The following is a 20,371-nucleotide window of genomic DNA, read 5'->3' as shown; positions in this document are numbered from 1 at the left end:
CAACATTGTATGCTTTTTAATGTTCACAACATTGACTCAATGAAACCTCTTATTTTAACTTTGAATTTAAACTATTACAGATAGGGCGCCTGGGTGGCTCAGTTGGTTGAGCGACTGCCTTCGGCTCAGGTCATGATCCTGGAGTCCCTGGATCGAGTCCCGCATCGGGCTCCCTGCTCGGCAGGGAGTCTGCTTCTCCCTCTGACCCTCCCCCCTCTCATGTGCTTGCTCTCTCTCATTCTCTCTCTCTCAAATAAATAAATAAAAAATCTTAAAAATAAATAAATAAATAAATAAATAAACTATTACAGATAGAAGAAAGGATAAATGACCCACAAGGAAATAATTTAAAAAACCCAGAAGGTGGGGCCATTCAGTAAGACAACTTTCTTGTACTCTACAAAAATCCAAAGTACTGAAAAAATGGTGGGGATATTACTCTAAAACAGGAACTGGCAAATTTTTTTGTAAAGAACCAGAGGGGATTATGCTAAGTGAAGTAAGTCAAGCAGAGAAAGACAATTATCATATGGTTTCACTCATATGTGGAACATAAGCAATAGCACGGAGGACCATAGGGGAAGGGAGGGAAAGCCAAAGGGGGAGAATCAGAGAAGGAGATGAACCATGAGAGACCATGGACCCCGAGAAACAATCTGAGGGATTCAGAGGGGAGGAGGGTGGGGGGAGGGGGTAATAGGGTGATGGGTATTGAGGAGGGCATGTGCTCTTATGAGCACTGGGTGTTATACTTAAGTAATGAATCACTGAACACTACATCAAAAACTAATTATGTACTATACAGTGGTTAACTGAACATTAAAAAAGAAAAAGAACCAGACAGTAAGTATTTTAGGCTTTGTGAGCCACACAGCATCCATTGCAACTATTCAGCTCTGCCAGAGAAGTATGAAAGCATCCACAGTATGTAAACGAATGTGTCAGTCCTCCAATAAAACTCATGTTTTAAATCCTCATGACTTTCATATTCTACTAGATTTTGCCCAGAAAAAAAATTACTTAAAATTCAAAAAGGCATAAGTAATTACATAAGTAATAAAGCTTTTCTAAGTTCATTACACTCATATTGACTTGATCTCTTAATAGTTCACTAATAATACAAATAATAATATTAAAAATAGTATCTAAAAAATAGTATCTAATACTTACTGAACAGAGACTATGTTTAAGGTGGTTTTCCAAGTTTTCTACATTCCAAAAACAGCACTATAATGCAAGTACTATTATCACCATTTACAAATGACTCCCATAGGGATATAATATCTTGCCCAATGTCATACAGGCTGTAAAGAATCAAATGGCAATCACTATGGTTCTTGCATACTCGTTAGGTCAACAGGGGTTTTCTGTGGTATGAATTTCCTCAAATTTAACAATAACTAGGGCTGGAGAGCTTTTATAAATAAAGCATAAAAAACAAGGGCATTTCCACATTCTCTAAATTTTTCTCCATTATGAATATTCTGACAATCCATAAATAGAGAAATGCTAATAAAGGCTTCTCTATATTATATAAAAATACATTATAAATTTCTTAATATGAACATTTGAATCATAATGAAAAAGTTCCAAACATTATTTACATTTTGAGTTCTCACTAGTATAATTTAATGCCTTATAAGAACTGAATCATATCTAAAATCATTCCCACATTCCTTTCATTCACACTGTTTCTCAGCATTATAAAGTTGATGTACTATGCATTCTCTACTGCATATATATGCCTTTCCACAGTCCTTATATTCATAAGCCTTCTCTCCAGTATGAATTCTCTGATGTACTTTAAGACCTGAACTAAGCCTAAAAGACTTCCCACATGTGTTACATTCAAAAGGCTTCTCACCACTGTGAATACTCTGGTGTCGAGTAAGTCGTCCATACACACTAAAAGCCTTCCCACATTCCTTACATTCATAGGGCTTCTCACCAGTATGAAATCTATGATGTACAATTAGTTGATGGCCGCTACTAAAAGCCTTCCCACACTCTTTACATTCATGGGGTTTCTCACCAGTATGAATTCTATGATGCACTCTAAGGCTTTCAATATGACTAAAGGCCTTCCAACATTCCTTACATTCATATGGTTTCTCACCTGTATGAATTCTCTCATGCCTGACAAGGTTTGAGGTGCGACTAAAGGCCTTCCCACATTCTTTACATTCATAGGGTTTCTCACCAGTATGAATTCTGTGATGCATTCTTAGGCTTCCACCATGGATAAAGGCCTTCCCACATTCTTTACATTTATAGGGTTTCTCACCAGTATGAATTCTCTCATGTTGAATAAGTGCTGAAGCATTACTAAATGCCTTCCCACATTCATTACATTCGTAGGGTTTTATGCCAATATGCAATCTCTGATGTGGAATGAGCTGATAACCACGACTAAACGTCATCCCACATTCCTTACATTCATAGGGCTTCTCCCCAGTATGAATTCTCTCATGTTGAACAAGATTTGAGGCACGACTAAAGGCCTTCCCACATTCCTTACATTTGTAGGGTTTCTCCCCAGTATGAATTCTATGATGTACTCTAAGATCTATACCACGGCTAAAGGTCATCCCACACTCATGGCATTCATAGGGTTTTTCACCTGTATGAATTCTGTCATGTTGCACAAGATGAGAGGCTTGACTAAAAGCCTTCCCACATTCCTTACATTCATAGGGTTTCTCACCAGTATGAATTCTATGATGTATTCTAAGTCTTCCACCCTGACTAAAGGCCTTCCCACATTCATTACATACATAGGATTTCGCACCAGTATGAACTCTCCCATGTTGAGTAAGATGTGAGGCACGACTAAAGGCCTTCCCACATTCTTCACATTCATAGGGTTTCTCACCAGTATGAATTCTCTGATGAACTCTAAGGTCTATCCTACGACTAAATGTCATTCCACATTCCTCACACTTATAAGGTTTTTCACCAGTATGAATTCTCTGATGTTGCAGAAGGTTGGATGCACGATTAAAGGATTTTCCACATTGCTCACATTCACAGGGTTTCTCACCAGTATGAATTCTCTGATGTACTGTAAGGTCTGTATGTCGGCTAAAGGCCTTCCCACATTTGTCACATTCATAGGGTTTCTCTCTAGTATGAATTTTCTGATGTAGAGTAAAAGACGAATGTTTTTTATAAATGTGTACTTTGTCACAGCTGATTATTTCATATCTTGACTCCAAATCTAAAAGAAAGGAGAAAAACATTTTGTTTTCCTGGACAAAATAAGTGACTGTTTTATAGTACATTTCTTTAAAAATTAAAAAACATTAAAAACATGACCCATTAGAGATGAGTATTTTAGAGAACTCTAAAATCAGCTGTACAGTTTGCCATAGTTACTGATAGTGTCTCCATAACTCATTACATGTTACTATAATTTAATGTATTCTCTCCAGTATCAGTTTCCATACAAAATATAAATATATTAAAAACTATTTTTTATACTGGATCTTTTAATCTGCAATTAAATCTTTTAATCTGCAATTAAAATTTTCCCCTAAAATATAAATATTGTGGTCATTCCCTCCAATGCATAGCCATGTGTGCATTTCTTTGATCTCATTTTAAATAAAATAATGAGAGTTCTTGTTTATTTATCTTCACTGAGCTTTTTCTTATTAAGTACACATTCTACAAATGTTCCATCTGTTTTATTCCTTCATATCTTTTCTCAGGTCCTCTCTCACTTTCCCTTTTAACCAAGATTGACCATTCTATTAACTCCTATAAGTCTGTCAATGAATTTTCAGACAGGGACTAGGTATACACCCTAATGAAAATCACAGGGAATTCTGAGCATTTGGGTACTTTGAGGAAAAGTGAAATTGAACTATACAGTAAAGGAATCTGGAAAAAGAGTTTCAGGAAATATGTGAAAAAGAATGAACAGATGTAGCCTGCAGAATAACAACCAATATGAAGGAATATCTTGATTAAATTTATGTGTGCTGAACAAGTGGGAAGACACTTGGGGGCAAGAAATACTACCTTGTGAGTAGAGTATGGTATGTGCTAAACTCTGAGATAATACAAACACTTTCTCTCCAAAAACAAGTAACAATAGGAATTAGTAACAATATCAGAAAACCAAAATACATTTGATAGGAAATGGAAATATCCTCTCCAGAATAAATACTGGGTAAGTATGGAAATAAAAAACCGAAAGGGTACAACAGAGAAAATAAGTACATACCTGAATTTGGGGCATTCAATTTGAGCATTCAGAGAATTCAAAGACTTTAGTAATTATTGCCATTAAAAGGGAAGAAATAAATGAGTTCAAAGGAGTCAATTCCAAAACTTAAAAAAAAAAACAGTAAAGAAAAAAAAAAACAAAAACAAATTAAGAGCACAATGTAATGAGTTGAAAAGTGTAGTCTTAACAAGTAAACTAAAGAGCTGGTGCTTTAAAAATCAAGAAGTCAACATTAGCCAAACCAACAAAAAAGTGGTAAAAATAAAAAAATAAGAAAGAAATGATTAAGGGGAGGGGTGCCTGGGTGGCTCAGTCGTTAAGCGCCTGCCTTCGGTTCAGGTCATGATCTCAGGGTCCTGGGATCGAGCCCCACATCGGGCTCCCTGCTCAGCGGGTAGCCTGCTTCTCCCTCTCCCACTCCCCCTGCTTGTGTTCCCTCTCTCGCTGTCTCTCTCTGTCAAATAAATAAATAAAATCTTAAAAAAAAGAAATGATTAAGGGGAAAATGCAAAACTAAAATGAATTTTATTGATATTATGAATACTTTGAATACATCACTAATACTTCTAGAAAAATTCATCAAAATTCCTCAAAAAAATCACTAAGAAGAGAAAGCTTAAACAGACCAAGTGCAATAGAATAGAAAGTGTTGTAAAAAAAAGATAGTTGAAATGAGTATTCTTTAACTCCTAAATTATCATTTCAAAATATCAATGTCATTTATATAGATCCAGCATGGTTAAACAGTTTGGAACAGGGCAAAAAAGGTAAGCTTAGAAATCTTATGCCAAAAAGAATGAAAGAAAGAAATGAAAATGTCAGACTTACAGAAGTGTGACTGACCAACACTGTGAAAATAGTATAAAAATATGATAAATATAAACAATATAATTAAAAAATGAGTCCACAATGATATAAGAGAAAATAAATGAAAAATAATTTCACCATTAAATAACTCTTTAATTGAAGAAGTTCTAGTTCTATCATAGTGGTGTAAATCCCTTATAGTCGTCTCCCTCTCTGACTGATATCAACTAAAAATGCTTGGCAAAATAAAAAAACTCAAACACTTGAGGTCAGTAATTAGACTAAACCAAAGAAGATATCTCTGGAAGGGTGACTGACTGGCTCAGTAGATAGAGCAAGCAACTCTTAATCTCAGGGTTGTGAGTTCAAGCCCCACATTGGGTGTGGAGCCTACTTAAAAAAAAATTAAGTTAAAAAAAGAGCAGAGGACTGTGGAGAGGAGTGAAAACTTTAAAAAGTAAACTACACTAGGGTGAGTTTCTTGCTATTTTCTCTATCACTCACAATCTTGCCACAAGGGAGGGGCCCAGTTAAATTGGGGCAAAAAATGGGCTGTAAAAGCCTGGACATATTTCTTGCTGCAAGAATCATGGCAAGGAACACTACCAAATTGGAAAGAAAGGGAGGAACTCTCGAGAGGGAACATTCTGAAAAAGAGATTCCCTAGTTTCGGATACAAACCAGTTCAAAGCTCAGCCTAAACCTGAATCATACGTGCATGAGGAGGACACAAAGCATTGTAAGCAAAACGTTAGAGAACTAAACTGAGAATTAAACTACTGCCCACAAACAGCAGGACAGAATGTACAGTCTAAGTTTTACTGCTTTGATTACTTGCTAAAATATAATAGCAATACTGTACTTTCAATAATGGAAAGAAAAACCAGACAGAAGATCAATAAGTAAACAAAGGACTTAAACAACAGTCTAAACAAACTGGACCTAAGAGACATACATGTGTATTCTACATACAACAGAATACATGTTCTTCTCAAGTACACATGGAACATTCTCCAAGATAGACCACATAGACCCAAGTCAACTATCAATAAGATTTAAAAGACTGAAATGAGAGTGTCTTTTCCAATCACAAAGGAACAAAATTAAAAATCAGAAGCAGAAGGAAAACTAGAAAATACACAAACATGTTGGAATTAAATAACATACATTTAAATAACCAATGGGACAACAAAGAAATTACAGGGAAATTAGAAAATATCTTGATAAATAAAAATGAAAACAGAACATACCAAACTTATGGATGCAGCAAAACCAGTGCTTTCAGTCTTTTACCACTGAGTATGAGGTTAGCTGTGGAATAACATAGATGGCCTTTATTATGGTGAGGCAGTTTCTTTCTATTCCTGGTTTCTTGTTTTATCATAAGAAGTATTACATTTTGTTAAATGCTTTTTCTACATTGAGATAATCGTGTGGCTTTTCTCCCCTTCATTCTGTTAATGTGTATTGCATTGCTTTTTATATATTGCAATATCTTTGCATTCCAGAAATAAATACAATCCTTTTCATGTGCTGCTGAATTGTTTGCTAGTATTTTTGTTGAGAACTTTTGCCTCAATATGCATCAGGAACACTGACCTGTGGTTTTCTTCTTGCACTGGATTTGCCGGGCTTTGGTATCAGGGTAATGCTGGCCTCAGAGTAAGTCTGGGAGTGTTCCTTCCTCTTCAATGTTTTGGAAAAGTTTGAGGGGAATTGGTGTTAATTCTTTGTTTAGCAGGGTTTTTTGTTAGGTTTTTTTTTCTTTCCAAGTTTTTATTTAAATTCCACTTATTTAACATACAGTGTAATATTAGTTTCAGGTGTAGATTTTAGTGATTCAACACTTATATACAACACCCAGTGCTCATCACAAGTGCCCTTCTTAATACCCATCACCTATTTAACCCATCCCCCCCAACTACTCCCCTCCAGTAACCATCAGTTTGTTCTCCATAGTTAAGAGTCTATTTTTTGGTTTTCCTTTCCTTTCTCCTCTATGTTCGTTTGTTTTGTTTCTTAAATTTCACAGATGAGTAAAATCATATGGTATGTCTTTCTCTGACTTATTTCACTTAGCGTAATACTCTCTAGCTCCATCTATGTCGTTGCAAATGGCAAGATTTCGTTCTTTTTGATGGCTGAGTAATATTCCATTGTAGACACACACACACACCCCCCACATCTTCTTTTTTTTTTCATTTTTTATTGTTATGTTAATCCCCATACATTACATCATTAGTTTTAGATGTAGTGTTCCATGATTCATTGTTTGTGCCACCCCACATCTTCTTTATTCATTCATCAGTTGATGGACATTTGAGCTCTTTCCATAATTTGGCTATTGCTGATAATGCTGCTATAAACATCAGGTTGCATGTACACCTTCGAATTAGTATGTTTGTATCCTCTGGGTAAATACCTAGTAGTGCAATTGCTGGATTGCAGGGTAGTGCTATTTTTAACTTTTTGAGGAACCTCCATACTGTTTTCCACAGTGGCTTCACCAGTTTGCATTCCCACCAACAGTGTACGAGGGTTCTTCTTTCTCCACATCCTCGTCAACACCTGCTGTTTCCTGTGTTAATTTTAGCCAACTGACAGGTGTAGTTCTGTATTTCCCTGATGATGAGTGATGTTGAGCATCTCTGCACGTGTCTGTTCATTTTTGATTACTGATTCAATCTCTGTACTAGTGTGTCTGTTTAGATTTTCTATTAAGTCAGGATCTCATTGGGTTTCCCAGTTTGTTGGCATACAATTGTTTACAGTCTCTTCTTTCATTTCTGATTTTAGCTGAGTCTTTTCTCCCTTTTCTTAGTCAATCTAGCTAACGTTTTCTCACTGTGGTTGATCTTTCTAAAGGCAACTCTTGGTTTCATTGATTTTTTTCCTATTGTTTTTCTATTCTCTACTGTGTTTATCTCTGCTCTATTATTATTTTCTTTCTTCTACTATCTCTGAGGTTAGTTCATTCTTTTTTTTACCTAGTTCCTTGAGGTAATGAAGGTAGGTTGTTGATTTGAGAATTTTCTTTCTAATATACGCATTTACAGCTATAAACCTCCTTCTTAGTAGTGTTTTCAAAGCATCCCTTAAGTTTTGGTATGTAGTAAGTTTTGAAATTGGAAAATATGAATCCCACTTTTTTCTTTTTCAAGATTTTTTTTTACTATTCTGAATCCCTTGCATACCCATATGAATTTTATGATCAGAATGTGAATTTCTACAAATAAGCTGATGGGATTTGGGGTAGTACTGCCATCTTAACAATATTAAGTGTTCTGATTTTAAGAAAATGCTATGTGAAATGAAAAAACAACATAAATCAGAGTTAGAAAAACTGACAAATGAAGTGATAGAGTTCAGGAATAGAGATAAAGAAAAAATGATTTCAGAATACTAACCTATAAAGAAAAAAACTCCCAATAGATTAATATTAGGATAAAATTTTTTTAAATAAAAATTAAGAAATATATAAAAAGTATATGAGAGGAAGTGAATAACTAATCACTTAATGGTTATTTTATCTAGATTTCTGTATAAGTCTCATAATTAATAAAAAAGTTTAATTTTTGAAAATAAAGGATATAAAAAATTTAACCAAATCATAGCTCTACAAATAATCTTGGAAAACAAGTACAACTCTTAATGAATCACGACACCTTACATTTGATCCCCCATAACATACTGACTTTGTTTTGTTAGTCACTCTTCAATAACTCTGCTCTGATCTACCTGCTGCTCCTGAACACACAACACTCATGTTCACCTTCAGGCCTTTGCATTTGTTGTTTGCTCTTCTTGGAATGTTCTTCCTCTTACGCTCAAATAGCCCGGGACCTTACCCTGCACATCCTACCTCCTCAGGAAAATGTTCCTGACCATCTTACCTTACCGAAATTTGTCCTGTCCTTAGTTTCCTTTATACTATATTTCATCATGTAAGGTTATTTACCTACTTATTTGTTTATATGTTTATGTTTTCCCTAATATACTATAAACTCCATTTTATTAGCCAGATATAGAAATGTATTTATTTTTAGACAGTGAAACCACATATACAAATCTAAGTGCACAAGAGGACCTGGAGAGCAGCTGAGTCCAAAATACAGATAAAATGGTGCATGAGGAAGAACGAAAGTGCCCATTACCGAACTGGGAGGGAAATATGAGAAGAGTAACAAAAGGGAGTAGTTAATGAGGTGAAGATGAAATTCACTGGGTAGCTCATGCACAGCATATATTTCCCCTCTAGATCACAAGTATTTTCTCTAATGTTAATGGAGTTTTCCAACCAACATTTCAAGTGTGTGTCTCCTCCTTGACCACTTAGCTTTTACCTACACAGATATATTCCCATAGCTTGACTTGCTCATACTTACCTGTACACCATCTTCTTGTGTCTTCCCTCACAACCATCCAGGGATCTTTTCCTTGCTCCAATAATGTAATCACATCTGGCTTAGAAATGGAATGTCCTGCTTACAAAGAAAAAAAAAATGCCACATGATGTAGAACAAAATGTTGCTTGGTTAAAATTATAATAACAAACTAAAGGTCAAAATGATATTGAATAAGAGTTTTGAGAAGAGAGGGTAAAGGAACTAAAGAACAAGAAATCAAGTATAATAAGGTTTTTTTTGTTTTTTAAAATACACTCATAAATCCTCTTTTTCTTGAGAGTATGCATAATACCATAGTTTAAAATACAAAATGTGGAGCCTTCGTTCAATTCTTGTCTTTGACCTTCCAGCTATGTCTGACCTTGGGAAAGTCACTTAAACCCAGTGCTTCAGTATTCTCACTTGAAAAATGTGAACAGGGCTGTTAGGAGGATCAAACAAGTTGATATACATATATATATGTAAAGTGCTCAGAGCATTGTCTATTACATACTAAGAACAGTAACATTTTTACTGATATTGTTGTTTTACAAGAGTATACAAGAAGAGCTAGCTATAAGATATTCATTCCATTTTAATGTAATGTTCATAGATTACAACTTCCAATCACAAAACAGAATTTCTTATGAAATAAAATGTGTATGTTTCAGTTTTCAATGAGTTCCATTTATCTAATCCACTGCTATTTAAACTATAGAGGCTCTTTTAGGGCAATAAGAGCAATTCAGGACCCTGTGTCAAGCTGATTAACCTTCAAGTAGATAATAAAATTGAGTATCTATAGACATTCTGAGCATAAAGAAATAGGAAATGTGAATCCTTTAACAATGGTTATATAATAAGCACTAGAGAATTCTAAACAAGACCTTATTCATAAAGGAAGGGAGGCAACTTAAGACCAGAGAGGATATGAATATCACTGAAGGACAGGGAAGATAAAGATGTTGTAGAGGCCAAGGGCAGACCATCCCAAAATGTGCTACTTTGGCATTTTTTTTTTTTTTAAAGATTTTATTTTATTTTTTGACAGAGAGACAGCGAGAGAGGGAACACAAGCAGGGGGAGTGGGAGAGGGAGAGCAGGCTTCCTGCTGAGCAGTGAGCCTGATGCAGGGCTCGATCCCAGGACCCTGAGATCATGACCTGAGCCAAAGGCAGACGCTTAATGACTGAGCCACCCACGCGCTCCGGCATATTTTTTTTTTTTTTTAAGATTTATTTATTTGAGAGAGAGAGTGAGCACGTGCAAGTTGGGGAGGGGCAGAAGGAGAGGGAGAGAAGCTCAAGCAGACTCCCCATTGAGCACGGAGCCTGACATGGGGCTTGATCTCATGACACTGAGATCATGACCTGAGCCAAATCCAAGAGTCAGGTGCTCAACTGACTGAGCCACCCCAGCACTCCAGCATATTGATTATTTTATTATTTTTTTTTAAAGATTTATTTATTTGACAGAGAGAGAGCGAGTGCACAAGCAGGGGGAGCAGGAGAGGGAGAAGCAGGCTCTCTGCTGAGCAGGGAGCCCAACGTGGGGCTCGATCCCAGGACTCTGAGATCATGACCTGAGCCGAAGACAGACACTTAACTGACTGAGCCACCCCCCTTTATTGATTATTTTAAATTAAAAGTTCAATGCAGGGGCAACTGGCTAGCTCAGTTGGTAGAGCATGAAACTCTCAATGTCATGGCCATGAGTTCAAGTCCCACACTGGGCATGGAACCTACTTAAAAAAATAAAAAGTTAAATGCAAGAAGAACACTATGATCCCCACTTTGTCTTCAGAAAGCAGGAAATAAATCTCCTAATGGAAGGTACCCTCCCTGTATCAGGAGATAAAGAGACATCCTTATAACAAATATAGAGAACTTAAAGCTGAGAAGGCTGTGTTAACTACCCTTGTAACTTTTTACTAATTTACTACTGCAGCCCAAATTCCGGTTAAGATTACTTACTAATTGAAATTCTGAACATAAGTTTTCTTTGTCCTGTCAATTCTCCATAGATTTGTTGTCTCCTTGTCTAAAAAGTATAAAAACTGCCTGATTTCTTCATTTGAGGACTCTGTGTACACATAAACTTTTTTTCCTCCTGTTACTCTGTCTCATGTCAGTTTAATTCTTAGACCAGCTAGAAGAATCCTGAAGGGTAAAGGAAAATCCTTCTTCCCCAACAATATTTAATGGAGGGGCAATTTCCAAACTGACAAAGCTCAAACCATTTCTTTGGGAAAAAATAACAAAAAAATATAACTAGTTCCCTAAAAGCAGCCCTAAAAATCACAGTGGAAAAAAAATACATATCTTAAAGAACAGACTCTAAATTATCCTAAATTATTAGACGCTGATAAACATACCCAATGAAACCAAGTTATCATAGTTCTCCATCATCACATCCCGGTACAAGTTCTTCTGAAGAGAGTCAAGATATTCCCACTCCTGCTGAGAGAAGTCTATGGCCACATCCCTGAATGTCACAGATCTCTGAAATGGCAAACCCATGTATTACTAGAGAAATTAGAGAAATATTTTGTTGAAGATGGAAGGAGAGGAGATAAAGACTGCATTGCATGAAGAAAGCAATATAGCAAGTATGTAGGCTAAAAATCTGTAACACAGGAGGGGACTGAAGCAGAATATATACATATTTTTGAGGAAGCCTGCCAGAATAGACAAAATATTCCTAAATATTTGAATCACTTGAGACTAGATAAAATAATAACCACTGACTATTAAATAATGAATTCAACCATGTTTGATTGTTATCTGTAACATAAACTCTCAGTAAACATGGGTTGCTGAAGAAAATTTTTGCTTTTTAGAGAAGAGAAAATTTAATCAAATATTTTTCAAAATGTAGTAGGAAGTCTCAATTTTAGAAAATAAGGTTTATATAAAATTAAGAATTCCCTCAAGCATTAAATACTTCATTATGTGGGATCTTACCGTAAATATTTTTTCTTGTTTTGACAAACCCATGTACTTTCTGGCACATGACATAATTTATGGATATGTTGGATTTAATCATTTATACAGGTAGGATGTATCATATTTATAAGGTCTTCCCCAATTCTGTGATTCTGTGTTCACCTACTACTTATGATGACATATAATTTTCTTGTTGCCATCTACCATCTGTCATTGAACACCTAGCTTATGCTGAGTATGGTAGGTAGCTTCTACTTAGGTTACCAATGATCATCTTCTGGTATTTATGCCTTTGTGTACTCTCCTTCACATGTGTATGAGCTGAACTGAGTGACTTGCTTTTAATAAATAGAATATGACTAAAGTGATGAAATGTTACTTCTGACAGATTACAAAAGACTATGATTTCCACATTGCCTGCCCTCTTTTGATGTCTCACCTGCTTAACCAAGAGTGGCCTCCAGTCAACAGCCCATGAGCAACTGGATCCTGTCAAAGCCCAGGTGAGTGAGCTTGGAAGCAGATACACCCAATGTTGGCCTTAAGACGACTTCAGGCCTCACCAAGACCTTGATAGCCTTGTAAGAGATCCAGACAGGAGAGCAAGCTAAGCCATGCCCAGATTACCAAACCACTGAAACTGTGAGATAAATGTTTACTGCTTTGAGCTGCTAAGTGTTGGGGTAGTCTGTTACACAACAATAGATAACTAATACATTGAGTTAAAGAATACTGAAGAAGGATGATGAATTATACAGATATCACCTAAACTCAATATGTCTCATCCAACAACAGAACAGTCTTCATATTTATCTCAGAGATTTCCTCCCAAAGTCTATGACTCAGTTTGCAAATCACAATTATATACTAATCCACACAAATTATGAGACTTTACTCTACACTGAGACTTAAGTCATTCAATACCAAATTTCTATCCTATCTACCTGTAAATCTCAAGTCCGGAAAATTTCAAAGTCTTCTCATGGATGGTCGAATACAACCATTGTATCCATCTGTCCACACTATAGAACAACCTCACGTAACATAAACCTTTAAAGGACATATCTCCTCCACTACTCCATCACTGCCCTTGATAAAAGAATGCACACTTAAGACAGGTTGAATAATTTCACAGTAATAACATAAACACTAGTTAGTTTACAACAGGTCACATAGAGAGGATGCTGGGTCATCTAGTATCACATTTCACTGGAACAAAAGATGGGAAGAAGGTTATTGGACAGGACTTCTGCTGGTAGTAAACTTCAAAAAAATTAATGAAAATACTCACATGATCTAAAAAAACCACACATATTTCAAGAAGGAGAGAAACACCAACTTACATGGGCCATGGTTTTAGACCTGCAAGAGCGGATCAGTCCTCACGATTCCTCTAACAGAAAAGCACAGATCCAGAAAGCCAGAGCTGGGAGAAGAGAAAGACCTTGAGACCGATTTTGCTTTAGTGTTCCCAACAGAACATAAATTAATGTTAGGATCTTCCACTCCAGGTTCCAAACCTACTATCCATCACACATAATTTGGGGGAGATTAGGATTCTAGATAAGGCCATTTCCTTCCCCAAATCCCAGGGGTCTCTGATGAACAAAGTCATAGAACAGAAGCATATCTGCATTAAAATCAGACCTACAAATGTCAGCAGAAGTTCTCTGGCCACTGCATCACTTTGGTGAGACAGATGCAGACCCAAGAATGGGCAGTGCAGTCTTATTTTGATCCTCTCCCTTCTCATCTTCTGAGACTGAAAAGAGCCTACGGCATTTTAATGAGAAACTCTCTTGTGGCTTTGGAACTGAGTGAAGTTGGTTAAGACATTGGAGATGGAACATCAGTGTTCAGTATGTTAAGTCTAGCAAATCTTACTGAATATATGACAAACCATCATTGTACTACAATACAAAGTAGATATCAAATGTGAAGTTGGGAAAAATATTTAAGGATATGAGAAATATTCCAGATATACTGTCAAGAATAATTAGATTGAGGGTGCCTGGGTGGCTCAGTCGTTAAGCGTCTGCCTTTGGCTCAGGTCATGATCCCAGGGTCCTGGGATCGAGCCCCGCATCGGGTTCCCCGCTTGGCGGGAAGCCTGCTTCTCCCTCTCCCACTCCCCCTGCTTGTGTTCCCTCTCTCGCTGTCTCCCTCTCTGTCAAATAAATAAATAAAATCTTTAAAAAAAAAAAAAAAAAAAAGAATAATTAGATTGACCAATATAATAAAAAAAAACACCCTAAGAATATATCAATCAGTGTAGAGAAAAACTGGCAGAGAAACGGACAATTGAAATCAATAGATAAAAAAGCCTGGAAGGTTATGGGACCATCCAACAAGTGTTTTTCTTTTTAATTTTGATCTTGTTTTTTCTTTTGTTATGTATGTATGTATGTATGTATGTATGTATGTATGAATTTATTAAGATTTATTTATTTGAGAGAGAAAGAAAGAGCAAGCACACAGTGGGAAGGGGGAGAGGGAGAAAATCAAGCAGACTCCCTGCTGAGCACAGAGCCGACTCGGGGCTTCATCTCAGGACCCTAAGATTATGACCTGAGCTGAAATCAAGAGTCAGATGCTTGACTGACTGAGCCACCAAGGCACCCCTTTCTTGATTTTTTTTTTAAAAGTGTACTTCATAATTACTATAACAATGACCATAGATTAACTTGAAATATATGTGTGTTTTTTCTTTATTTATTAACAGGAAGATATCCAAAAAGGAGAATTCAAGAAAGTCCTTTGTTATCTAAAGTTAGTCTATTTTACTGAACAGCTTATCTTCTGTCTGTTTCCTTTGGATCCCACTATCTGAACTCATGCTATCATTTCTTCTCAGGTATGATGGAGTTCTGTCTAGAAGAAATAGGAAGCAGTCTCTGTATAATGTCTTGTATGAACTGATGATGCTCTCATACAGCTTTATTTGAAGTCCTCTTGACAGAAGGGTTTATTTGGTTTCTAAACCTGTCAGCTAAGCCATCATGTCCCCCAGACAGCAACTGAATTGATATCCTATTAGTTTTACTTTATATCTAACAAAATTAGAAGGAAAACTGTGAGTATAAAAGTCACAGCACAAAATACAATTATTTCCATAGATATTCCATAAAATTGGTATATTTTGTTTATATCCTGACTGTTGCTGTAGATATACTGGTGTGTCTTTCCTGTATTCACAAAATAGGTCACCTAAATCTCTCCAGTGGTCTTCACCACACACTGCCTTACAATTACTTCTATTCAGATTTTACCTCATTTTAGATAATAAGCGTTTTCCAGAAAGCCAACTATGGCTATCCAGGATTGTAATACTCCAAAGCCAAAAATTCCTAGGTTTAGCATATTGTAGGCACTTAAAAAAAGTCTTGATATTTTTTAACCACAAAATTCCACTTCTGGGAAATTTTTAAAGGAAATAACTAGAAATATGTAGGGCATGTGCACAAGGATGTTCATCGGAAAATAATTTTTTTTTTTAAAGATTTTATTTATTTATTTGAGAGAGAGAATGAGAGAGAGCGAGCACATGAGAGGCGGGAGGGTCAGAGGGAGAAGCAGACTCCCTGCCGAGCAGGGAGCCCGATGCGGGACTCGATCCTGGGACTCCAGGATCATGATCTGAGCTGAAGGCAGTCGCTTAACCAACTGAGCCACCCAGGCGCCCCCAGAAAATAATTTTTGATAACCAAAAATTAAAAACATAACTTTCTCACAGAAGCCAACAGGTTAAACATATTACGGTCTGCAATATGGTATTGTGGCTTCATTAATAATCCATATGAAATGATGGAAAACAATATTAACTCAGTGAAGAAGACAGGTTTTAAATGGTATGCATAATGTAGGAGGCGATATTCTGTTGACATTAAGAACACAGGCTCTATTGTCAGACTTATAGGAATTGAAAATGAGCTTTAAGCTGTGAGGGTTAATATTACCTCAGTGCCTCTGTTTATTACAAACTCAGCAAAGAAAGGTTAAGAGTATTACCTACCACATATGACGGTTTTGAAGAATAAACAAGACAATCTATATAAACACTAAAAAGTATAAGATGGCTGATATAAATTATTTATCACTACTGAAAGTGAAAGTCATTACACGACCCTTAATCCATTATTATACATGGAAATTAATTCTGCTGCATTATGTTTTTCTCATAGAAAATTTGTGCTACTTGGGCTTTCTCTTTACTTTTAAAAATTTCAGTTCCTATCTTTGAAAAAATATAATTCTTCTTGATAAAATCATTAGTAATGAGAGAGAGAGAGACAGAGAGATTACCAGACAGGAAAAGACAGTATGTCCCTTTCCTCACTCCCCAGCAGCTATATAAACACACACAAGCGTATTTATGATGCTGAATGGAGTTCTTCTTGCTCTCTATGGCTGCTGAGGACTGATAAAGGGTATATATTAAATATATATATATTATCTATATCTACACCTATAATCAGGATGTGATAAAATGCAATCTTAACAAATGAGTAAATCTTATTCTGCATAATAGGGGGATTTATATTACACTCTTTATTTTCTGTTATAAAAACTATCTTTGGAAATATTATTTGTACGTTCCAGACACCTAGAATTAGAATTTAGTGCTATTTTCTCAGAAAGTAACCTTAAATCTGTAAATTATTAATTATAATCAGCACAGGAGTTTTGACTTGCTCTGATTCTGACCTGGACCAGTTCACAGGCAACACAGTAGTCTCCTGTATCAATGCCAAGCTTACTGCAGACACCCGATGGGCACAGTGCACTACAGCACAGAACTCCTGGGCTCAAGTGATCCTCCTGCCTCAGCCTCCCAAGTAGCAGGAACTACAGGCACATGCCACTGCCTAAATTATTAATTATGAAAGGATGTATTATTTAGTAATTTGGTGCCACAATAAGATTTTGAGCAACATTCCTAATATCTAAAAGGTGAAAATTGAATGTTCTTCAAAGGAGATCCCTGGCATTTCCTCCTCCCTAACAAACAGAGGTACAAGAAAACCCATGAATGGGTTAGATTTCTTTTTCAAACTAAGAGTAGAACTCTGACTCTTTTATTTCACCAATTATGTTCTGCCAAAACAAAGCCACACAGAAATGTTCACATATAAATTGGAAACACATACACCAAATATTAAAAGTGATTATTTTTAGGCAGTGAGATATTGTTCTTAAATTTCTTAGGACATTAATTTCTTTTGCAATAAGTCTGCATTAATTCTATTATAATAAATACAACAAAAAGATATTCAAAAGTATTTAAATTGTTTTAAGTCACTGTTATGGCAGAGGCTATATTTTCATCATTTAAAAAAATCTGTACTGGGATGCCTGGATGGGTCAGTAGGCTAAGCGTCTGCCTTTGGCTCAGGTCATGATCCCAGGGTCCTGGGATTGAGTCCTGCACCGGGCTCCTTGCTCAGTGGGAAGCCTGCTTCTCCCTCTGCCTGCCCCTCCCCCTGCTTGTGCTCTCTCTGACAAATAAATAAAATCTTAAAAAAAATAAAAATTTAAAAAATCTGTACATACTAGGCCTACCATGAGAAATCAGTGATTGAAACAACTACCACTTACCTGTTCTTTAATAGCCTTTAGTTGTACTACACAGAAATAATCAGATACATTTTACTATAAAGATTTTTCCATTAACAGAAGGGAAATGGCCTTTGCAGGTTAATGAGAATATGTATGTAAAATAGGCAGAAAAGTTTTTTGAGTACACAGAAGCTGTCCAATAAATATGACTACATACCTTCCATTCTTCTCTGAATAACCAATTAAAATATCATTTTGGATACAATCCTCCCAAAAGGGTTTTACAAAATTCTATTTTTAAAAATGAACTTCATATATAATTTAAATTTTTCTTTTTTCTAGATTTTATTTATTTATTTGAGAGAGAGAGAAAGCACGCACGCATAACAGCAGGGGGTGGGGCAGAGGGAGAGGAAGAAGCAGACCCTCTGCTGAGCAGGGAGCCTGACATGAGGCTCAATCCCAGGACCCTGAGATCATGACCTGGGCTGCCACTTAACCAACTGAGCCACCCAGGCACCCCTAAAATTTTCTTGAATACTATCTCCACAAATATTAATGGTTTCATTAGATAACAGTCTCTTTCCTTATAATGACTAATTTTTATAAACAGAAATTGTATCATCTGCATAATAATCTCTCATTGATGTCATGGGCTTTGTCAACCATTCCCATTATCTTGATCACTAATTTTGTGCAAAACTGTACCAACGCATAACAATTTTTGATGCTAGATAAAACCAGGTGTAAATTTTTTGAATTACATACACCCTTGGAAAATGAAAGTTTCCAAATATACGCAGCAATTATCTACACCCATAAATACAAAGGACCCTTGTTAAGAATTCTGGTCTTGGACACTTGAATTCTGGCTCAGTCCCTTAAATTGTAAACACACGTCACAACCTCATATTTTCATTTCTTCTTAACTACAGAAACCTGAAGGGGAATAATCAGAGTCACTACAGTGCTGAGCATTTATGTTCTACCCTCCATGGCTACATATGCTGTGACCTCATACATATTAACCATAATGAAGAAAGATTGTTCACATGTGGTTCCTTCCTTTAGGGCTAAGAGAATGCTGACATTCTCAAGTATGTAAATGAATCCCAGAAAACTCCCAGGAAGGACAGTCCCGGGAAGGAATACCATTCTTGGAGTCTCCCTATCCACACGTTCCTAGAAGCCTGTCTCAGGGGTAATTCATGATCTAAAACTCCCATCCTAACAGCTGGTCTATACCTTCTTACCAAAATCCTCCATGGAGGGCTCAGTATATGGTTTCCCGCCAGGTGGTAGTCATACGTGGCTGGCAGGAAGGTGGAGAAAGCGGCAGCGAACCCAGAGCCACCGGTCCCAGAGCCACTCACCACAACCGAAGCTCAGACGAATGACACGCACCTTACGTCTCCGTCAAACGAGGGCAACCACGCACCTCTCCTAGTCTTACCTCTGCACCCCAGCTCCGCCTCCCACAAACACACACGCTTCCCGTCTTTCTCACAGGGACACAAGCACCCTCCTCTGCGGCTCGAGCACCCACAGGCCTGAGGGGACCGGCACCCGCGCCCCCGGCTCCCACTCTCACCGCCACTCGCCGTCCACGCGGGCTCCACGCTACGTCCGCAGAGCCTTTTCCGCGGCGACCCACAAGGACGTCTTCCTCACACTGGGGCCACTCACGCGCGGCGCCCAACAGGAGGCACACAAAAAGAGCCCGAGGTCCCAGTCACCACGCGCACCGTGGGACCCGGAGCGCAGGGTCGTAAAAGTCCCGAAGTAAAGCGGCCAGCCCCGCTCCCGAGCCCCGGAGACTTCTGGGAGTGGCCGCGCGGCCTGGGCGTGCGCAAGCGCAAATCACCGACCTGCTGGAGGCCGGGACCTGAGGCGAAGGGCGCGTGCGGCGGCTGTCCTTGCCGAGTGAAGGCGAGTCCGGCTGGTCCCGGACCAGGGAGTTCTGAGAAGGGGACTGCGGAGCTCTTCTCTTCGGAGGCCTCAGGCGTGTGTGTGAGGGTCCGCCCTGTAGAATCAGCGATGTGGCCCCGAAGACCATGGTGTGCTTGCTTGGGTGGAGCCCCTGAACGTGGGATGCTGAGTCTGTTGTGTCCCCTGAAATAAAGACAACCTGTTCAGTAATGTATGCAAATGTTAACTTTTATACTATAGGAAAAGGTCTAGCGTGTCCAACGAAGTGTTAAGTAAATGACTAACATAGTATACAGGTGACTTTACATTCTTCATTCCATTGCGTTCTTCAATGGGTGCATGGGTGGTTCAGTGGTAGAATTCTCGCCTGCCATTGCGGTCTTCATCCTTAGAAACATTAAAGATGGACTGAATAATTAGAAGTGGCCAAAAAACGATCTGAAGAAATATCTTGTAAATATTTTTATTATTTTGGTTTAGGCTACAGATTTTCTAAACATAAGCAAGGGGAGAAATCA

General features: G+C 37.4%; 1 protein-coding gene across 2 annotated transcripts; it reads right to left on the bottom strand.

The window, feature by feature from the left end:
* Positions 1-1,676: 1,676 nt before the first annotated feature.
* Positions 1,677-20,088, bottom strand: LOC144378667 (uncharacterized). Of its 2 annotated transcripts, XM_036120095.2 has the most exons (5): positions 19,516-20,088; positions 13,712-13,794; positions 11,798-11,924; positions 9,424-9,519; positions 1,677-3,217 (listed from the first exon to the last, which is right to left on the bottom strand). In XM_036120095.2, exons 2-5 carry the CDS (start codon positions 13,718-13,720, stop codon positions 1,680-1,682), a joined length of 1,770 nt encoding a protein of 589 aa, XP_035975988.2. In that variant the 5' UTR covers positions 13,721-13,794; positions 19,516-20,088; the 3' UTR covers positions 1,677-1,679. The 2 variants fall into 2 exon arrangements, with proteins under 2 accessions (XP_035975988.2, XP_035975998.2); XM_036120105.2 differs by lacking the exons at positions 11,798-11,924; positions 13,712-13,794.
* Positions 20,089-20,371: the final 283 nt, after the last annotated feature.

This window comes from Halichoerus grypus, chromosome 15 (assembly GCF_964656455.1).
Source record: "Halichoerus grypus chromosome 15, mHalGry1.hap1.1, whole genome shotgun sequence".
In the NCBI taxonomy this organism is placed as follows: Eukaryota; Metazoa; Chordata; class Mammalia; order Carnivora; family Phocidae; genus Halichoerus; species Halichoerus grypus.
This window is presented reverse-complemented; position numbering and strand designations above follow the sequence as displayed.

What these genes read in the sequence shown, in the direction of transcription:
- LOC144378667 (XM_036120095.2), bottom strand. An exon ending in TGATAACTTGGTTTCATTGG is followed by an intron (nt 9,520 to 11,797) that starts GTATGTTTATCA and finishes CTTTGTAAGCAG; the next exon opens with GACATTCCATTTCTAAGCCA. An exon ending in CACAAGAAGATGGTGTACAG is followed by an intron (nt 3,218 to 9,423) that starts GTAAGTATGAGC and finishes CCTTTCTTTTAG; the next exon opens with ATTTGGAGTCAAGATATGAA.